This window comes from Bos indicus, chromosome 10 (genome assembly GCF_029378745.1).
Source record: "Bos indicus isolate NIAB-ARS_2022 breed Sahiwal x Tharparkar chromosome 10, NIAB-ARS_B.indTharparkar_mat_pri_1.0, whole genome shotgun sequence".
Lineage (NCBI taxonomy): Eukaryota > Metazoa > Chordata > Mammalia > Artiodactyla > Bovidae > Bos > Bos indicus.
Genome location: NC_091769.1, coordinates 102,322,319 through 102,344,163, shown reverse-complemented (window position 1 = coordinate 102,344,163; position 21,845 = coordinate 102,322,319). Strand labels below are relative to the sequence as shown.

The following is a 21,845-nucleotide window of genomic DNA, read 5'->3' as shown; positions in this document are numbered from 1 at the left end:
CTGGGAAAGATTGAGGGCAGCAGGAGAAGGGGACGACAGAGGATGAGATGGCTGGATGACATCACTGACTCAGTGGACGTGGGTTTGGGTGGACTCCAGGAGTTGGTGATGGACAGGGAGGCCTGGCGTGGTGTGGTGCATGGGGTCTGCAGGTCCCCAGACAGGGCATGTTCTCCGTCTTCTGGTAGGCTGTGTGCTGCGCTTCTGTGCCTGGCCTCTGCGGACGTTGAGCTGGGGAGGTGCTCCTTCAAGCTCCTCTCCCTGCTTCTTACTACCCTGCTGTTGCTGGCACCCTGGGCTGCTCCACCTACCCGAGTGGCCCCCCGGACCCTGTGCTCCTTGATTTCAGAGTGGGTCTGCTCGCCAGGGCTTTGTACGGGATCAGCTCCAAGTAAGCCTTCAGAGTGTTTCTTCAGTTAGCAGACTGTGAGATCCCCTGGAGGGGGGCATGGCAACCCATTCCAGTGTTCTTGCCTGAAGAATCCCATGGACAGAAGAGCCTGGCATGGGGTCACAAAGAGCCGGACACGACTGAAGCGACTTAGGACGCACGCTGTCACAGAGAACGGCGCCTACATGACAGCCTTGAATAAGCAAGGAGAAGAGACAGGTCTTGCGGCCGCAGTGGGCACCAGCACCCCTGGTATGGCAGTGAGTGCCCTGAGGTCGCCTTCTGGTCGGGCCCTCCAGGGCTGTGAGTCCGGGTTTTAACCGGCACTGAGGGGTTCAGAGTGGAGGAAGCCGCTTGATAAGAAACAAGGGACCAGATCTGCTGGTTTTGTTCCTGATGAGGAAGGAGAGAGAAAAGGAGAGAAGTCAGAAAGCTGATGTGAGACCAGGAAACGGGTGAGATGACAGCCTCCCTAGGGGTGGAGGGTGGGATCCAGGGTGTTCCCGCTTCCAGTTCCCTGTCTGTTGCTGCCATGATTGCTGCCCTCTGCCTTCCCCGAAGTCTTCGCTCAAGTCTCTTGCGCTGAGGAAGGCTTTTTGCTTGTGTTTGGATTTTGCTTTTGTCTTCCGTTCCCTGGTGGCTCAGACGGTAAAGCATCTTCCCACAATGTGGGAGACCCGGGTTCAGTCCCTGGGTCGGGAAGATCTTCTGGAGAAGGAAATGGCAACCCACTCCTGTATTCTTGCCTGGAAAATCCCATGGATGTAGGAGCCTGGTGGGCTGCAGTCCATGGGGTCTCAAAGAATCGGACACGACTGAGTGACTTCACTTTCACTTTTGTCTCTTATAAAACGCAGAGAAAGACCCGAACCGTGCTTGGTTGGTTGCAATACAGAACCGTGATGACCCTCAGTGCCTTGGAGGGAGCTGAGGGTATCTTCTGAGGACCTCATGGAGCCCTGGGCTGGGGGCGTCTGACTTGCACAGGCTGAGGGTCTGCAGGACTCGAGCCCGTCAGTCTAGATTCTCTCGGGAGCTGGCTTCCTGCTGGTAACGGGGACCCGCCATATCAGCAAAAGAGCAGAAATGAACACAAAATGTGGCTAGCTAGTATTAGGATGGTGGGATTACAGTCGTCCCATCCCTGAGCCTTTTTCTGTCACAGGTCCTAATAAAAGAAAAGTTTTAAAAAGAGGAAGGTGCCCACGATGTCGTGATGTGATCTTGCTCACACTGGCACTTGGAAATTAGAGATTAGTGTTGATGTGTTTACTACTGAAGGTGCTGGAAAGGGGAAGCTGAAACTAATTATTGAGGAATAGGGAATTGGGCCAGGTCTGAAACTCCTTTCTTTACCAAAAACAGGAACTTTTTCATTAACTTGTTAGTTTTTGTTTCTCTCTGTCTCTGTTTTAAATTGATGAGTTGATGTCTCAAGAAAAAAAAAATCAGTTAAGTATCTGAAAATTGGCAAAGTTTTGTGTTGACTGTGTTTAAAAGTTGTAGAAGTTGATAGTATTCTGTAGATCATAGATTTATAATAAATTATAGCTTCATTATTTGTTTCATCTGCAATAGGCTAGAAGTTTCTCTGCTTACTTTTGCATTCACAAGTAAATCTCAACTAAACGTTGTTTTTTATAATTGTTCTCTTTTCTTCTGAAATGAGAAAAAGTTGGAAAACCGTTGATGGGGGCATGGTGTACTAGTGCTGTGTCTTGTATGTGTGGCTGTTGATTAAGTGCTGCTTGTTGGCGGCAGATAGGATTCAAGGTCGGGTCATCATGCTGCTGTGCTTTTCTTCATTCTTCAGTTTCGTGCATCTAGTTGTAGGTTTACTCACAGAAGATGATGTAAACCCCGGTGACATTTTCCCAGCTTACAGCGGGCAATACAGATCAACAAGTGCGTGGAATACCTGTGTGTCCTTAATTAGTGCATTTTTCTTTTTGGGTAAAGGTATCAAGTGAAGATTGGTTTGCTTGGGGGAGCATGGAATTAGGAAAAAAGGGGAATGGTGGTGTGTTCTAATAGCTAAAGACAGAAAAGCTCAAGAGCGCAGCACAGCCGTCCTGAGGATAGGGGAGTTCCTTCCTTGGGAATCTGGTGTTCCAAGCTGTTGAGTAGTTTCTTCACAGGAAAGTGCTAGAGACCACTGCCCGATCGGGCACCGTTTTTTAGTTTTCATTTTGTCCAGTCTCTTTTTTCAGTCTGTCTTTGTTGTCCATTCTTTAAATATTTTAGTCCTTTTGATTGTCGTGTGCTGTGTTCACTTGTGCCCAACTGCTTTGCCACCCTATGGACTACAGCTTGCCAGGCTCTGCCCGTGGGATCTTCCCAGCAAGGATACCGGGGTGGCTTGCCGTTTCGTCCTCCAGGGGATCTTCTGACCCGGGGACTGAACCTGCCTCTCTCACATCTCCTGCGTTGCAGGTGGACTCTTTCCCTCTGAGCCAGTGGAGAAGCCTTCAGATGCTTTTGCCCTGCTGTCGAGCTCACTTCATTGTCCGTTGCTTGTTTTAGCTGATTTCTGAGGCGTTTGACTCTTGTTTCAGGGCACTGCTTCTCTGGCAGAGGCCATCTGCGCCCGTTAGAAAGGCTACACAGAATCCTTTTTCCAGCCACAGGGCCTGAACACGCCCTTGTCTTCACGTCTGTGCTTCAGTCCTTCTCTCTGGCGCTTTCTGACCAGCATCCCATTGTTTATCACTTTCTGAGGGATCTGCTCCCTAAAACACCTCCCAGCCTTTCTCGTATTCCCTTTGTCCATGGGCTTTCTCGTTCATCTGCCTTCCAAGCTGGAAAAAAGTTTCATAGGATTCTTTCCCATTTCCTCAATTCCTTCCCTTTAATCTCCATTTCTTGAAAACTATCTGTATCCATTACTTTTCAGGATATTATTTTGTTTTCCCACCCCAACCTTTGTACCTTGACCTCCCTGTGTAGATTGGAGGCTCGATTTATTTTATTTATTCATACAACTTTCATTTATTCATACAGCGCGAACTCAGGATCACAGGGAAGAGATTCGTTGGGCTGGGTATTTGGGATGCGGGAGGTGCTGGGAAGTGTGGAACTTTCTAGAACTCTCAGGGAAGACTGCTGTCCCAGCCTCTATGTGTGTGCTTCAACCCAGAAGCTCTCTGACCCCCAGGCCCTGTTGTTTAGGGGTCTTCATGGACGTTTCTGTACAGGCATGCTGGATTGAATAATGGCCGTTGGTGATTAACTCACTGTCCAGCCCCACTCCCCTCCCCTGGGGTGGGAAGGGGGCAGAGGGGGTAGGTCGAGAGTCCCTGGTGTCTGGCACCACCCCCTCCCTCAGTAACTTACAAGAGACTCTTATCACTCTCAGGAGATTCCTAAGCTTTTAAGACTAAGACCAAATATATATATTTATCAGTGTATCACAGAGTTACTACCCTGATGATCAGTTTCCAATTGGCATTTGTCTTTCCTTGGATTCTACACATTGTTCGTTTTCTAGCCCTTTCTCTGGCCCTTTTTCTCCTTGTGTCTTAACTCTTGGTCATCATCAAGACTTGCTCTCTTTTTATGATCTCCTGAAGAGTTTTCTTCTTAAAACTTTAGCCCTTGTCCCCTTCTAAAAACCTTGGGCATTGTAGGGGAGGAAAGAAAAATACTTTTTTCTTCACTCTTCTGAATTCTCAACTTGGATTCCTGTAACAGAAGACAATTAACAACAGAAAAGTATATAAATTGATTTCATGTAAGTTTTATGTTACTTGGTGGCCTTCACGAGGAAATAAAGACTTAGAGAAATGGTTAAACCTGAGCTTTTTAATAATAGGTTTGATGAAAAATGGAGCCTCATGGGAAAAGGGTGTGGGTCGTAAACTGGGGGAAACTTGGCAGATCCTGTTTGTTCCGATTCCTCTCTGTGTCCCTGACTTGAAAGGGAAAGATGCTCCTTTCCTCTGGGTGTAGGGGGAGGGTGCCCTCGCACAGGAGGGTCTGTGGCTGACTTCAGGGGAAGGTCAGAGAGTCCTTGCATGTGCTGTTTCTGATTCCTTCAGCTTAAAATACTCACTCTACCAAGGTACTGTGCTTTGGGGTAGCATGTCCTGAACCCCATCCACGTGCTGTCTGTGCAGAGCTGCGGTTCCTTGTCTAGAGCTCCCCGCATGATAGCCCTTGGGATGGCATGCCGTAACTTCAAAATCAGTGTTGAAACCCCAAGCCTCCCTTTCCAGCTTTCCCTTTTAACTTCCCCTTTCAGCAAGATGCTGTCAGTAGCTACCATTCACCACAGTTTCTTGTACTTTAGATACGGGGTCACTGGGGGAAGATGGAGCAGAAGTTCAGTTAGTTTATCTCTGGAAGTTGGGAGCCCTTCCTGGTTGCTTTTGTAGTCTCAGCTCCCAAGTCAGGTGTTCAGCAGATGCTTCTTGAAGTGAGTATTTCAGTGATTCTTTATACACACACACACACACACACACACAATTTTATTTACTTGTTTTTGACTGTGCTGGGTCTTCCTTGCTGTGGGCTTTTCTCTAGTTACGGTGCATGAGCGTCTCATTGCGGTGGTTTGTCTGGTTGTGGACCACGAGCACAAAGGCCCAGGGGCTTCAGGAGCTGTGGCTCCCAGGCTTAGTTGCTCTGAGACAGGGGGACCCTCCCAGACCAGGAGTTGAACCTATGTCTCCTGCACTGGCAGGTGGATTCTTTGCCACTGAGCCGCCAGGGAAGCCCTGTCTCAGGGAGTCTTGGCTCCATTGTTTCCCCTCCTTTCAGTTTCTGTCCGTGCGTGGACTAGATCCTCGTCAGCACTCATCTAGTCTGTTGCAGTGACCTCCCAGCTTTTCGCACTCATCTCCCTTGCTCTGTCCACACGGCAGCATGCTACTGCTGGGGTAATTCTCCTGAAGCCGTAGCTGCTGTTACTTGTGGATTCAGTAGTTTTGATTCAATTAAAACTAGTCTGGTATTCTAGGTTTGGAATCAGCTCATTTCTTGTATCTATTTTATGTCATGCTTTTACTGTTTTTCCCACATGTTTCTTATAGCTAATATTCTCTGGTAGGAAAATACTTATTCCTACTTATGCTTTTGTTCCAACCCTTCTGGTCCGAAATCTCCCAGCCATTCTCTCGTCTTGGCTAGTTTAAATCCTGTACTTGTTGGCTACAGACCTAACACTTGGTTCAGGTGTTAGGAAGCACTTGGTAAATGTTTCTTAAACAAGTGAATGAGGACCAGTAGTTCTCAATAAGGCTGTCTGGTAGCTTCACATGATGCTGATATTCCCTTTAATATCTACAGACTCTGTAGTCTTTTCTATTAAATTCCATTTTCACAGCTTATTGCAAATTTAGTAAGTAACTAATTCACTGAATAAATCTAGTGTATGAGTGCCTTAGTTGTATACCAAGAAACCTACTTGAAATGGCTTCAGAAGCATTATTCTCTTTATTTCTACTTTAATTGTAAAAGTGCTTTTAAATTAAGCCTTTCACTTTAGCATAAGTGAATCATTGGATCTAATAAAATGATTTCAGCACACGCTCTGTGCAATTACATGTGTGCAGCTTAGCAGAAACTATGGCAACAGAATAAAAAAATGTGTTGTTACTGATTCTTTTCCTCCGTGAGAGTGGGATGTTCCAAGTTAAATATCTCACAACCTAAAAAAAAAAATTATAGATTATGTGCTTTACAAATTACATTTGATAATAGAATTGCCTAGAAAGTTAAGAAGCATTTATCAATCATTTGTGGCTAAAATCCTAGGAAAAAATGCCAAAGATTAATGATAATTATCTTTGAGTGGTGGGACTGTGGGAGATTTTCAGGGTCTCTTTAGGCCTATTTATACTGTTTGTTTTCTTAAACTTTGAACGTGGATTATTTTATAGTAAAAAACAAAAATGCTTTTTGAATTTGGGAGAAAAGACAATGATCTTTTTAGTCTAAATTTATTATTTTAAAAGTCACGTCAGTCATATCTTCCCACAATGCACGTATCTGCATTAATATTATAGGAGAAGCTGGAGGAATCCACTTACAGTGTAAAGAATCAAGTATTTTATAGTCATTGTATAATATAAGATTTTTCCTTTAAGAAGTGTTCATCAGACTTTTCTAAAGAGAGTTTTTGTATTAATTGAAATTTATTAGAGTTGCAGCAAATATGTTTTTGAAAAATCCATTCACTTCTTGTAAAGGGTTTAGTTAATAGGATTAAAAGTGATTTCCTAACCAATAAGAATAAGTTATAGGAGAATACATTGTAGGAGAATAACACTAATCAAGAAGGGAAGGATTTTCTCTCCACTGAGTCACGCAGGACCTTTCATTGTGGTGCAGATTCCTTAGTTGTGGCATAAGGCAGGTGGGCTCTTAGTCCCCCACTGGGACTGAGACTGTGTCCCCTGCATTTATAAGGCAGATTCGTAACCCCTGGGCAACCAAGGAAGTCCCAGGAAGGGATTTTCAGTGGGAGAGTCCCGAATATTTTAATAAGAAAAAAAATTAGTTAAAATTGCTTTGTGAAACATTAAAATTATTCACACCTGTCCTTTCTAAATGATTAATATTGTATTAATGTAAAACATCTTCAAATTCTTTTGATGAGCTACCTAAACTGGTTAATAATAGAGATAGGCCTAAAGTAGACCTTGAAAAGTTCAGAAATGTTTATTGTTTTAGTTGATGTTTGTTAATATTTAATAACTCATATGATGTGGGCATCAAAATGGACTGCAAGGAGATCCAACCAGTCCATCCTAAAGGAAACCAGTCCTGAGTATTCATTGGAAGGACTGATGCTGAAGCTGAAACTCCAATACTTTGGCCACCTGATGGGAAGAACTGACTCATTGGAAAAGACCCTGATGCTGGGAAAGATTGAAGGCAGGAGGAGAAGGGTACGACAGATAAGATGAGGATGAGATGTTTGGATGGCATCACTGACTCGATGGACATGAGTTTGAGCAGGCTCCAGGAGTTGGTGATGGAGATGGAGGCCTAGCGTGCTGCGGTTCATGGGGTCGCAAAGAGTCAGACACAACTGAGAGACTGAACTGAGCTGAATAAGCAATGATATGATCATACTATGTACCAACTAAGTAGCTCTAGACTACATTTTTAAAGTTTGTTGATATTGTTTGTTATTTTATGTATTTGTGAAGAGTTTCCATAGGCATTGTTTCTGTGGGAAGTTAATTCTTTTATATAGGATTTAGGAGCTGAGGATGAGATGTTGGTGCAATTAAGCTGTTATAGCTGGAAATCCGGAAATGCCCAAAGTCTGCTCAGTCACATTACTCTTACCCCTCAAGAGTCAGGAGGGAACTGTCTGCAAGGAACGTAGCTGGTGGGGCCCAGTACCACATTGTCTGTAAAAGCTGAGCGAGCTTCCGACGGGCCAGTGCAGAGCTCTTCTTAAAAGCGGCGTCGGTGCATGTAGTTTACCAGAGTGAGAACTCCTGCCTCCCTCCCACACCCGTCTAGTCATAACCTTGGGACCAGCACGCTGAGCTGTGAGCCCGCAGGTTTAGAAAGAGCACACAGTGAGTGAACACCAGGTCCCAAGGGAACCTCCACATCCACTTAGTAACCATTATATACAGTGGAAGGAGGCATGCAAGAGAATGGCCTTCTCAAGAGATCAGGCCAGGCCAGAAGTTTGAGGCAAAAAAGAAAAAGAACAGGCCTTGGGTGGAGACTGTTCTTAACACAGAGACTCCGCTTGCTACTGACTGTCCCCAGTCAGAGTTTTGGACTCTTGAATAATGAGTAGCTTCTTTTTATCTTCGGGAAGAGCTAGACGGAGAGTCGGGCAGAAGCTTGCCTGGCACAGGTAAAGGAGCTTCCGCAGCCACCATCTCCTTTCGTACATGAGGAAAGGCAACCGGACATTCTGTCTCTCTCAGGCACGGGTCTGTTTCTGGGGCTCTGGTCCCAGACATCCAGGCGGCTGCAGGTCACCTGACATGTCACTTTGGACTTTGCCAAGGCAGGTAGATGACTCAGAAATACAGGTTCCTTTAAGGGGCTGCTGTTTATTGTGCCTCTAGGATGAAGTAAAATGTGTCAATATTTAAATCTTGTTCTAATGAATGTTAGTAGCATTGCTGGGAAGGTTGAGCTCTTGCTCTTAGGTTAACAATTAAGAGAAATGTAGTTTATTTTTAGACTTTCATGTTGAAAGACTTCTGATTACAATGAAAAATAATACCAGAGAAACGAGAACCATTTACACTCTTAGACTCACATGCTTGAATATCTGTTTCTCATTGCTTGGGTTCTGTATAGCATCATATTTTTGTTTGCTTTTATCTGTTTTGTCATTAACACAGTGAAAAAAATCTTTTTAATTAACAGTATTCCCCAAAGCCTAAACGTGTTAAGAGCCTCCTGTAGATTTGCTTCCATACGTGTGCTCACTTACCGTGTCTAACAGATACGATGTAAAAGAATCATATGGATGTTAAGTTCATGATCCCTGAGACGGGCCTATGTTGTATCACCTTTAAGATTTTATTTGCTCTTTGAAGTTAATTTCCAAGGGCAGTAGTTGAAGTGAGAAGCAGAAACTGCTATTTTATTTGAATGTTGACTTAGGAAGACCATTACTTCTTGTAATGTCAGAGACCACCTTCTAGAGAATTACTTTGCAAAAAGTAACTGTGAACACTGGACTTACTAGAAGAAGCAGTGTTTAAGGCACTTGAGAGTGGACAGAAGCAGGCCGTCAGGCACACAGTGGGAGGGGCGGGGAGGGCAGCAGCGCCTTTTCACTACGTTTAGCTTCAGGCTGAGCATAGGTCATATTCTTTGGACTCTGATGAAGAAACAATGGTCTCTCTGGTCAGAGAAACTGGGGAGCTAAAGTCAGAGAAACCTTGGCCACTGAAGATAGTGGAGGAATCCCTAAAAGAGAGGATCCTTAGAGGAGGGAGAGTCCTCAAATTTTGTGTACAAAAATTTGTGCATTTACTTCTGAACCAAGCATGAATACAACAGTCTCAGAACAGCTTGACTTAAAAAATAGATCTGCAGTGGCCTGGAGCTGCCTTCTAAGAAACCGATTTGTAATTCAAGTCAGGCCAGGCAAAACCAAGATATTTGCCGGCTAAAACAAAAGAAACTCTTGCTGGGGAAAAATAACAAGCTTAGAGTTTTCACAAGTTAGCGTTTAAGGTTAATGTTGAGAGTATAATCAAAAATTATCCTACATAGGAGGGATCAAGGAAATGGAACATATCCCAAGAGGAAATAAAAACAACTGAATCCCAGCCTGAGATGCACGAGATATTGGCAGTAGCAGACAAGAATTTTAAAGCAGCTCTTAAAATATCCTCAATGAAATAAAGCAACATGTTCTCTGTGAGTGAAAAAATAAAAAATCTTATCTGATAAATAGAAACAATGAAAAAGAACCACATGGAATTTCTAGAAATGAAATGTTTGAAATGTAAAAATCTGTTGGATGGATTTAACAGTTGAATAGAGATATTGGAAGGAAATGAAAGTGGACTTGAAGATAGAACAATGGGAACTAATGTGAAGAACAGAGAAAACGTTAGAAAAAAATGAATAGAGTCTCAGGGACCTCTTAGTATCAAACAATCAAACATATGTGCAGTTGGAATCTTAAGAAAGTGAGGAGAGAGGAATGGGATAAAAAAACATTTGAAAAAATTAAGGCAGAAACTTCTCAAATTGGATGAAAAACAGGAACTCAGAGATCTAAGATACTTGGTAGATTCCAGGCCAGATGAGCCCAAAGAAGGCCATAGCATGTCTGCAAGCAGCCTAAATGTCTATCAGCAGAAAAGTGGAGAAAGAAGATTTCCTGCATATTTATAATGGAGTATTACGCAGTCATAAAAAAGAATGAAATAATGCCATTTGCAGCAACATGATGGATCTAGAGATTTTTTCAGGCAGAGAAGTACAAATATTATATGATATCACTTGTATGTGAAATCTAAGAAAATGGTACAAATAAAGTGACTTATAAAAGAGAAACAGTTACAGGTGTAGAAAAAAATCTTATGGTTACTAGGGGCAAGAGGGGGAGGGATAAATTGGGAGATTGGGATTGACATACACAGACTACTATATATAAAATAGATAACTAATAAGGACCTGTTGTATAGCACAGGGAACTCTATTCAGTACTCCATAATGACCATTATGGGAAAAGAATCTTAGAAAAGAGTTGAGTTCAGTTCAGTTGCTCAGTCATGTCCGACTCTTTGTGACCCCATAGACTGCAGGACGCCAGGCTTCCCTGTCCATCACCAACTCCCGGACCTTGGTCAATCTCATGTCCATCGCGTCGGTGATGCCATCCAACCATCTCATCCTCTGTCATCCCCTTCTTCTCCCACCTTCAATCTCTCCCAGCATCAGGGTCTTTTCCAGTGAGTCAGTTCTTCGCATCAGGTGGACAAAGTATTGGAGCTTCAGCGTCAGTCCTTCTAATGAATATTCAGGACTAATTTCCTGTAGCATGGACTGGTTTGATCTTCTTGCAGTCCAAGGGACTCTCATGAGTCTTCTCCAACACCACAGTTCAAAAGCATCAGTTCTTCGGCTCTCAGCTTTCTTTACAGTCGGGCTCTCACATCCATACATGACTACTGGAAAAACCATAGCTTTGACTAGATGGACCTTTGTTGGCAAAGTAATGTTTCTGCTTTTGAATATGCTGTCTAGGTTGGTCCTAGCTTTTCTTCCAAGGAGCAAGCATCTTTTAATTTCATGGCTTCGGTCACCATCTGCAGTGATTTTGGAGCACAAAAAAATAAAGTCTCTCACTGTTTCCATTGTTTCCCCATCTGTTTGCCAAGAAGTGATGGGACCAGATGCCATGATGTTAGTTTTTATGTTGCGATTTAAGCCAACTTTTTCACTCTCTTCTTTCACTTTCATCAGGAGGCTCTTTAGTTCTTCTTTGCTTTCTGTCATAAGGGTGGCGTCATCTGTATATCTGAGGTTATTGATATTTCTCCCAGCAGTCTTGATTCCGGCTTGTGCTTCTTCCAGCCGAGCTGGAAGTTTCTCACGATGTACTCTGCATATAAGTTACATAAGCAGGGTGACAATATACAGCCTTGATGTACTCCTTTCGCAATTTGGAACCAGTCCGTTGTTCCATGTCCACTTCTAACTGTTGTTTCTTGACCTGCATACAGATTTCTCAGGAGGTAGAAAAGAGTAGATATATGTATTTGTGTATCTGATTCACTTTTGGGTACAGCAGGAAGTAGCACAGCATTGCAAATCAACTATATTCCAATAAAAATTAAAATAACATAAAAAAGGACACATCATGGCAAAACTGTTGAAAGCCAAAGATAAAAAGCAGTGTTGAAAGCAGTAAGAGAAAAGTCACATTGTTTCAGACAGAGAAGCAATAATCCATGTAAAGACTGACTTTTACTTTATAAACCAGAAGAGCAGAAGGACATGTTTGAAGTGCTGGAAGCAAAGGGAAAAAAGCCTGCAATGCAGTATTCCCTAACAAAGGAAAATATCCATCAAGAATGAAGATGATTCTGGTGGTGATGATGGCACAACCTGTGAACACACTAAAAACCACTGAATTATATTCTTTAAAAGGATGAATTTATGATATGTTAATTATGTCCCAATAAAAATTTAAATCAAGGTAAAAGAATGTCTCTTTCAGATAAAGTAAAACTCAGAAAATTCATCACTGGCCCTATAAGAAATGTCAAAGGATGTTCTTCAAGGCTGAAGAAACGTGGTACCAGATAGAATTTTGAATCCTTGAAAAAGAAACATCATCAGAAACTATAAGTATCTGGAGAAGTACAGAAGTTATTCTTTATTTCTTGTTTTTCTCTTGTTATTCTTTATTTCTTTATAAATTATATAAGCAAAACTCATAGCATTGTGAAGTTTATAACATACATGGAAGATATTATAAATCCCATATAATATGTAATGGCTATACCAGGAAGGATGTTGAAAAGTTTTTGTATTTCATGTGAAATGGCACCGTTTTCAATTGTCAGAGGAATGTGAAGAGTTAGAGATACATATTGTACTCCTTAGAGCAATAACTACACAAATAATGCAGAGAAGTAAAGCTAAAATGTGAGTGTGAACACTGAGATTCTAAACAACATTCAAATAATTTTTTCAAAAGTCAGGAAAATAGAAAAATGGAACCATACAACAGAAGTGACAAGTTAAAAATTAATAATAAAGTGATAGACCCAAACCCAACCATATCAATAAGTATATTAGATTGTTAGTGGATTAAACTGTTAACCCAGTAGTTTAGATGAAAATAAGTGTTATAGATTAAACACTTTAGTTAAAATCCTAGCAGGCTTTTTGGGGTAGAAATTGAAAACCTAATTCTAAAATTTATAAGAAAATACAGGACAATCTTGAACATTGTCTAGATTGGAGGATTTGTATTGCCTGGTTCAAGTCTTATGGTGACCGAGGCAGCGAGCTACTAGCACAAGACTGCACATAGAGCATCAGGACAGAACAGAGTCCTGAGATAAATCCACACTTAAAGGGCAAATTGATTTTTGACAAGTGAACCAACATAAATCAACAGTAAAAAAAAAAGTTTTTTTTTTTTTAAATGGTACCAGAACAACTAGATATCTGTATGAGAAAAAACGAATCTTGAACTTTACCTCACATTAGACAAAAAAGTTAACTCAAATTGGATCATAGACTTAAATGTAAGAGCTAAAACTGTTAAATTTCCAGAAGAACATTTTAAAGAACATTTTGTGACATTGAGTAGGCAGAGATGTTTTAGAATCCAGAAAGCATAGACTATAAAAGAAAAAATTTACGACTTCATCAAAATTTTTAAAATTCACTCTTAAAAAGACACAGTTAAATAAAAAGCCAAACTATAGAATGGAGAACACCTTTGGAAAATGTGTGTCTGGCAAAGCACTTTTACTTAAAATATGTAAAGAGCTCTTACGACTCAACAGTTAGACAAACAGTGCTACAAAACTGGGCAAAAGATTGGGACAATTCACAAACACAAAAAGTGTAAATGACCAGTATATCCATGAAAAGATATTCAACATGTCATGAAGAAAATGCAAATTAAAAGCATGCTGAGAATGTGGAAAATTTGAAAAAAATCACTGTTAACAGCAACAACAAAAACCCTCTCGAAACTAATAAGCAGTTGCAGTTTTATTACAGTTTTAGGATGCAGGATTAATATACAACAGTCATCTGCTTCCTACCAGCAATAAACATGTCGGATTTGAAATTTAAAACAATACCATTTAAATTTGCACACACACACCCCAAAATGAAACACTTAGGTATAAATCTAACAAAACATGTATGAGATCTATGTGAGGAAAACTACAAAACTCTGTTGAAGGATACCAAAGAAGAACTAAATAAATGGAGAGATAGTCTATGTACATGGATAGTAAGACTCAATATTGTTGAGATATCAGTTCTTCCCAACTTGGTCTACAGATTCAGTGCTGCTGCTAAGCTGCTAAGTCACTTCAGTCATGTCCGACTCTGTGCGACCCCATAGTTGGCAGCCCACCAGGCTCTGCCGTCCCTGGGATTCTCCAGGCAAGAACACTGGAGTGGGTTGCCATTTCCTTCTCCAGTGCATGAAAGTGAAAAGTGAAAGTGAAGTCGCTCAGTCGTGTCTGACTCTTCATGACCTCATGGACTGCAGCCTACCAGGCTCCTCCCTCCATGGGATTTTCCAGGCAAGAGTACTGGCTGCTAAGCTGCTAAGTCACTTCAGTCATGTCCGACTCTGTGCAACCCCATAGATGGCAGCCCACCAGGCTCTGCCGTCCCTGGGATTCTCCAGGCAAGAACACTGGAGTGGGTTGCCATTTCCTTCTCCAGTGCATGAAAGTGAAAAGTGAAAGTGAAGTCGCTCAGTCGTGTCTGACTCTTCATGACCTCATGGACTGCAGCCTACCAGGCTCCTCCCTCCATGGGATTTTCCAGGCAAGAGTACTGGCTGCTAAGCTGCTAAGTCACTTCAGTCATGTCCGACTCTGTGCAACCCCATAGATGGCAGCCCACCAGGCTCTGCCGTCCCTGGGATTCGCCAGGCAAGAACACTGGAGTGGGTTGCCATTTCCTTCTCTAGTGCATGAAAGTGAAAAGTGAAAGTGAAGTCGCTCAGTCGTGTCTGACTCTTCATGACCTCATGGACTGCAGCCTACCAGGCTCCTCCCTCCATGGGATTTTCCAGGCAAGAGTACTGGAGTGGGGTGCCATTGCCTTCTCCAGAGTACTGGGGTGGGGTGCTATTGCCTTCTCCATTCAGATTCAGTGCAGTTGCTATCAAAATCCAAGTATACATTATTTTGTGTAGATCAACAAACTGATTCTAAAGTTTCCATGGTTAGGCAAAAGACCCAGAATAGCCAACACAACATTAAAAGAGAAGGACAGTCAAGAGACTGACAGGCACACTGCTTTAAGACTTACTGTCAAGCTTACAGTAAGCAAGACAGTGTGTTATTGAGGATGGAATAAGCAGATACAGCAATGGAACAGGCTGGAGAGCCCAGAAATAGACCTATATAGACACAGTCAAGTGATCTTTGACAGTGGAGTAAAGACAGTACGGTGGGGCAGTGACAGTCCTGGCAACAGGTGATGCTGGAACAGCTGGACATCCAGATGTAAAAATTGAATCTGGTGAGATACCTTACATCCTTCACAAAAATTCACTTAAAGTGTATTATAGACCTAAATGTAAAACATAAAACTTTCTAGTCCTAGAAAATAACAGAGAGACAGCCTAGATGGCCTTGGGTGTGGTAACGGCTTTTAAGGTGCAACTGCAAAGGCATGATCTGTGAGAGCAAGAATTGACAAGCTGGGCTTTATTAAAGGTTTAAAATTCAAAAATTCCGCTCTGCAAAAGGCAGTGTCAGGAGATTGAGAAGACAAGTCACCTACTGGAGGAAAATATATAGAAAAGATATATCTGATGAGTTACTTATCTGAAATATACAGAAACCTCTCACAACTCAACAGTAAGAAAATAGACAACCTGATTTTTAACAATGGGCCAGTAACGTTGACAGACATCTCACTGATAAGAATACACCCATGGCAAATAAGCATATGAAAAGTTATATGTCATCATGTGTCATCAAGGAAATGCCAATTAAAACAACAGTGAGACAGCCGTTGCACAATCACAATGACCAAATCCAGAACACCAGGAACACCGAATGCTGGCGAAGATGGAAAGCGACGAGAACTCTCATTTGCTGTCGGTGTACATGCAGGGCTGATACAGCAGCTTCGGAAAACGGTTTGGTAATTACTTTTAATACGAAATATACTTCTTCCCCGTGGGCGTGTCGTCTCCTGCTGAGGGTGGTGTTTCTTGGGTGACCGTGGCATTGCTGACGGAGCTGCTTGTTCTTTTCTAGTTTGACGTTGGCTCGTTTTAACAGACGGAAGTACCTACGTTTGTTATAAGGCCCCCTGTGTTAGCTTCATGGTCTGCAGTGTTTAGCTATAAACAGATTCTTTAGTAAAACAAGTCTTCTGGCACTAAAGTGTTCTGAAGTGTATACCTTGGTGTTCAAAAGAAACACTCATTAAAGCAGCTTTCCATCTTCTGCGATCTACTCTTTAAACCCTTCATCCCCTGTAGTTACTGACTGCATGTGCCAGGCCTCTGGAAATGAAGTGTGTTAAACTGAACCACCTTCATGGGAGTCCCTGTCCATACATCAAAGTGAAAGTGTTAGTCACTCAGTCGTGTCTGACTCTTTGTGACCCCGTGGGGTGTAGTCTGCCAGGCTCCTCTGCCCATGGGATTCTCCAGGCAAGAATATTGGGCTGGGTTGCCATTCTCTTCTCCAGGGGATCTTCCCGACCCAGGGATTGAATCCAGGTCTCCAGCACTGCAGGCAGATTCTTTACCATCTCAACCACCAGTGTTGTCTGTACATAGGGCTTGTTTTTCAAAGAACAGTGTTTAGAGTAGCAGAATGATAAGCGTGTCCAGGCATGTTGTAAAGCCCTTGAAAAAGTAACTCAGAGCAAGTATTGTGAAAGGAAATGTGATGCTCAAGTCACATTCTGCTTTAAAAGTTGTAACAAATTCAGATTTAAAAAAAAAGAAAACTTGAAGGTAGGCTTACAGCATGACCCAGCAGTTGTGCTCCTTGATATGTTTACCCACAGGAGTTGAAGTCTGGTGTCTACACAGAAACCTGCATGGAGGGTGTTTGGGGCAGTGGCTGCTCTGAATGACATACACACTACACGGTGGATGCCTGTGTCCAAAGCCGCAGAATGAACGTACACCAAGAATGAGCCCTAGTGTTGCTGTGAACGCTGGGTAAAAACCCTGGGGCAGTTGCATCTGCTTGGCCCCCCGTGGAGGTTAAGACAGGACAGAGTAAAGCGTTTTGATGAGCTTCATCTCTGGTCGTTACAGTGAATCCTTGACCTGGGTGAGCTCCCCTGGGCCACGGGGACTCTTCTCTAAAGCAGGTACTACCTCTAAGCTTGTTCACTGGAATCTGAGCATTCATAATTAAGGAAAGGCCAGGAAAGATAAATTCCCAGAGAAGCTTAAGGTGGATAAAGTGTTATTATAAGCCTAGGGCTAAATGCTTTTCAAGCCCAGCATTGTTGGGTTTTTCTAGGTCCTGGGGCTTGAAGTGTGAGGGAGGGAAGATCCTCTCCCAAGTTCTACCTTAGCTCACCAGGCACATAAAGAGTAAACTTGTCAGCAAACTAAGGCCAAGAGAGGAGATTCTGAAGAGAACACACCTTGAAGCAAGCAGAGCTGACCTCCGCCTCGTGGGGAAGCTTTACCACAGTGACCACTCCTCCTCAGGTACAGAGGCATCTGTGCTGTTCGTTCATCTTGAGCTCTGTCAGTTCCTTTTCCCCCAGGACTGGAGATTGGCGAAGCCTTGAGCCCTCTTTGCAGGCAAAGTGTCAGGAACCAAAGAATAGAGACAGTAGATTACGCGTGAAAACAGGCCTTCACAGCTTATCTGAACCATCTCTGTGAGAGATCAGGGTTTCCTGGATGGTATGCTTTGTAGAACCAAGTGTAATTAATCTATGACCTCTTCTGGTTTCCTATGAGAAAAATTCTGTGGTTAGTGAAAAAAAGGCTGAAGTGACTGTGTATGAGAAGATAGTTCCTTATCGCCCTTAGTCCAGCTGCAAATATAGATATGGGAGAAATAGTATATGTTTTGCAGGAACGGGGACCCCTTCCAGGGCCCGAAACTAGGCTCTTGTCTAACACTTGAAAATGAATTGTCTGAGGAGACACATGTGCTGACCGTGCAAGAAATTTTACTGGGAAAGGGGCGCCCAGGCAAAGAGCAGCAGGGTGAGGGGACCCAGGAGGACCGCTCTGCCACATGGCTTGCAGGTTTTATGGTGATGGGGTTAGTTTCCGGGCGGTCTTTAGCCAGTCATTCTGACTCAGAGTCCTTCCTGGTGGTGCACGCCTTGTTCAGCCAAGATGGAGGCCAGGGAGAAGGATTCTGGGAGGTGGTCGGACACGTGGTGTCTCCTTTTGACCTTTCCCTAACGCTTCCAGTTGGAGGTGGCTTATTAGTTCCGTGTTCTTTACCAGGACCTCCTGTTGTAAAACAACTCATGCAGATGGTTACTTTGGTGCCTGGGCACGTTGGGGGTTTTAGTTGATGTGCTTCACCTAACATATGGACAGTGCTTTTGGAAAGCTGGGCCATTACACTTCTCCTTGTAAATAAAAGATGATGCCTAATAGAATCAGGAGTAGTAACTTTTAACATGTGACTCTTTAATAATGTCTTCAACTTCAAAATTTTTTTAGTAAAATAACAGAACTTAACAAGAAGGCAATGGCACCCCACACCAGCACTCTTGCTTGGAAAATCCCATGGGCGGAGGAGCCTCGTGGGCTGCAGTCCATGGGGTCGAGAAGAGTCAGACATGACTGAGCGACTTCCCTTTCACTTTTCACTTTCATGCATTGGAGAAGGAAATGGCAACCCACTCCAGTGTTCTTGCCTGGAGAATCCCAGGGACTGGGGATCCTGGTGGGCTGCCGTCTATGGGGTTGCACAGAGTCGGTCACGATTGAAGTGACTTAGCAGCAGCAGCAACATTCAGTTACAGCAATAAATAACAGAACTTTTATTGTTCATTTAGAGCCAACTCATTATTTCAGAAGTGATGGTTTCCTGTGAGCTTGCTTTTTCTACAGTCTGTGTGACATACTACAGGAGGGTATGCTATTTTTTTGTATTGATTTTAAGATACTACCTGTATTTTGGGTATTCATTTTAGATTTATACTGAAGCCAGTGCGAACTTGAGGCATGGACCATGTACACTGATTTGTTCTCACTATGAAAGTATGCGTTAATAGTCAAACTCTTAGGAACCGAAAATGGGATGGCGGTTTCTGGAAGTTTGGAAGAGAGGGAGAAGAGTCATTGTTCAATGAAATTTGTTTTGCACAGGGGAAAAATTCTAGAGCTCTGTTGTCAACCGTGTACCTAGAGGTAACACAGTAGTACTGTGTTGTATGCTTAAAAATGGTTAAGATGGTAAACTTTGTTCTGTGGTTAATTGTGACCACAATTTAAAATATTTTTTTTTAAGTTAATGCATTTTGTTAACCTTTGGAAAGATGCTGAAATTGCTTTTCCTTCTGAAACTTTTAATTCTAGTTAAAAGTTCTTAGTCTAATTAAAAAAAAAATTATAGTCCCCAAAGTGAAAGTTGTTCAGTCATGTCCAACTCTTTGTGACCCCATGGACTGTAGTCCATGGAATTCTCCAGGCCAGAATACTGGAGTGGGTAGCCTTTCCCTTCTCCAGGGGATCTTCCCAACCCAGGGATTGAACCCAGGTCTCCTGCATTGCAGGCGAATTCTTTATCAGCTGAGCCACAGGGAAGTCCAGTAGTCCAAAGCATAAGTTTATTTACAGACACTAATAGTCTTAGTTGAACACAGCGAATACTGTGTGAATTAAGCTCACAGAATCATCACAAGGCCCTGCTTTTATCATTTGCCATTTTATTATGAACATTTTCAGATATAATGCAGAGAATTTGACAGCATTGTATGTTGAGCGCCCTTTTACTCACTCTCTAGATTCCGCAGTTAGCGTTTTGTTGCACCTTCTTTATCACACGTGTGCGTGCTCAGTCACATCTGGTTCTTTGCAACCCCATGGACTGTATCCCACGAGGCTCCTCGGTCCATGGGATTCCCCAGGCAAGAACAGTGGAGTGGGTTGCCATGCCCTCCACCAGGGGATCTTCCTTACCCAGGAATCAAACCTGCATCTCCTGCATTGCAGGTGAATTCTCTGTCACTGAGCCACTGGGAAGCCCTTCTTTATCACATATCTGTCCATACCTGTGTTCTCCCATCAATCCATCTTTTTAAAAATACGTTTGAACGTAAATTGCAGGCACCAATATGCTTTGAGGGCAGGCAGTTTTTATTATTCCCCGTTTTACACTAGAGGGATCTGAAACAGAGAAAAGTTAAGTAATTTGTTTAAGATTACAGAGCTTTTAAGCGGTAGAACTAGGATTTGAACTAAGCCTTTCTTAATCATGTCTTTCTAATCTGCTGGTTCACACAGTATGGATAGGTATTACCATAAAAGTAACTTGTGGTCCAGTAAATTTGACAGATGTAAGTGTCTCAGTCTTGAAGATCCACATGCATATTTTCATGGTGTAGTATCTCTGAGGGTTGGCATTAAAGAAACTTGTGAAACTTTAAGCTGACTATTTCCAAATTCATTCAGCCTGAGCACTTCTCCCCACCTTCCCCCAACATCATACTTCTTAACTTCTTGTAGAGTGGGACCAGAATTCAGTGGGGTACACTGGAAGATACTCATTATAAGGTATCCTCATTTTGTTTATTCCAGAATGTGTTTTTGAAGAGTTTTTGTTTTTCAGCATAGTTCTAGAATTTTGGACTGGCAGAGGTCTTAGGCTTCACTGAGATCAGCGCTTGCACATCAGGGGCAAGGGAGCTGGGGCCCAGCGTGGTCAGGCGCTGGTATAGGCTGCTCGTGCGCTTGGGGCAGAAGTGGGCGTGGAGCACAGCCTGGAGCCTTGGAGGGGCTTTTACAGATGGTAAATGTTGAATAAATGAATGCATCTTCTCAATCTGTCCAGTTTTCTTTTTGTATATCTATCTACATATTAGAATTTGTGTTCATTTTCAGTTTATTTGGTCAGTAGAAAGTCATATAGCACTTTATGGTTAACCTTTGATACAAATGATATATAGTAACAAAATTCTAAAAAAAAGTTGTAATATATGAGATACAGAAAATCACATGAAGCATAGCTGTGCTGTTTAACAAATAGTGATCAAGTGAATGCTTATTTAACGTTCCAAGAAATGAAACACTGTGGTACATCAGAAGCCCCGTGGACTGTCTCCTGTTACTCATCACCTTAATTGTTTATTTTTTCTCTTTCTTTTTTTAGCTAATTTAACAGGACATGCAGAGAAGGTGGGGATTGAAAATTTTGAGCTCCTGAAGGTCTTAGGAACTGGAGGTAAGTCTTTAATTCTTTTTTTTAAGAGAAAAAAAAAAAAGCACTTGATACCCCTATGACAAAGGATTGACATCCCCAACACAGAAATCATTAAAATTTTAAAACAACAAGGAATCCATTAGGAGAACTCTCAGAGAATGTGAACAGAGCATTCCTAGAAGAAATACATGGTATGGATGACCTTATTTGCAAAAAGAAATAGAGACTCAGATGTAGAGAAAAAACGTATGGACGCCAAAGGGGGAAAGAGGGCGTGGTGAGATGCGTTGGGATTGGCAAGTGTATACCGCTGGCACTGTGTGTAAAGCAGGCAACTCCTGAGAACCTACCGTGTAGCTGAGGGAACCTACGCAGTGCTCCGTGGTGAGCTAAAGGGGAAGGGACTCCAAAGAAGAGGGGATGTGTGTATACGGATGCCTGATTCACTTTATAGTAGAAACTAAATTGAAAAAGAGAAGAAATACAAAAGGCAAAATTTAAAAGAATTGGTAAGGATCAAGGAAAAAAAAATCTCTCTTACCCTGCTATTGGGAGTGTAGATGAATTCAGTTTTTACACAAGATATAATATTTTATAAAACCACTAACATTTATGGAGAGTTTGTTACTTGCCAAGTACTCTGTGAAGTGTGGTTTATACTGATTGATTCATTCAGTCCACACTCAACTTCATTGATAGCCCATGCTCATCACTTTTAAAAATGAAAAACTCTAGACTCTTCAGAAACCTAACAATATGAATTTGCTTAAATGACCATGTACCTGTATGTTCTATTATCTGTACAATAGGATTGAAGTGATCTGTATTTACTAAAGTTTTTGAAAGCTCTCCATAATACAGTAAATTTGAAAAAAGACTATAGAAGAGAATGTATGATATACCATTTCCATAATATAAAA

At 42.3% G+C, this 21,845-nt stretch overlaps 1 protein-coding gene across 7 annotated transcripts in view; it reads left to right on the top strand.

Annotated features, from left to right (window-relative positions):
* Positions 1–21,845, top strand: part of RPS6KA5 (ribosomal protein S6 kinase A5) — a 196,289-nt gene that overhangs the window by 43,779 nt on the left and 130,665 nt on the right. For 6 of the 7 annotated variants that reach the window (XM_019969394.2, XM_070798031.1, XM_070798030.1 and 3 more), the window contains one exon: positions 20,875–20,946. In XM_019969394.2, the coding sequence (XP_019824953.2) occupies positions 20,875–20,946 (72 nt within the window). Of the gene's footprint in view, positions 1–14,300; positions 15,701–20,874; positions 20,947–21,845 lie in introns of those variants that run through there. The other variant, XM_019969393.2, reaches the window with a different exon arrangement.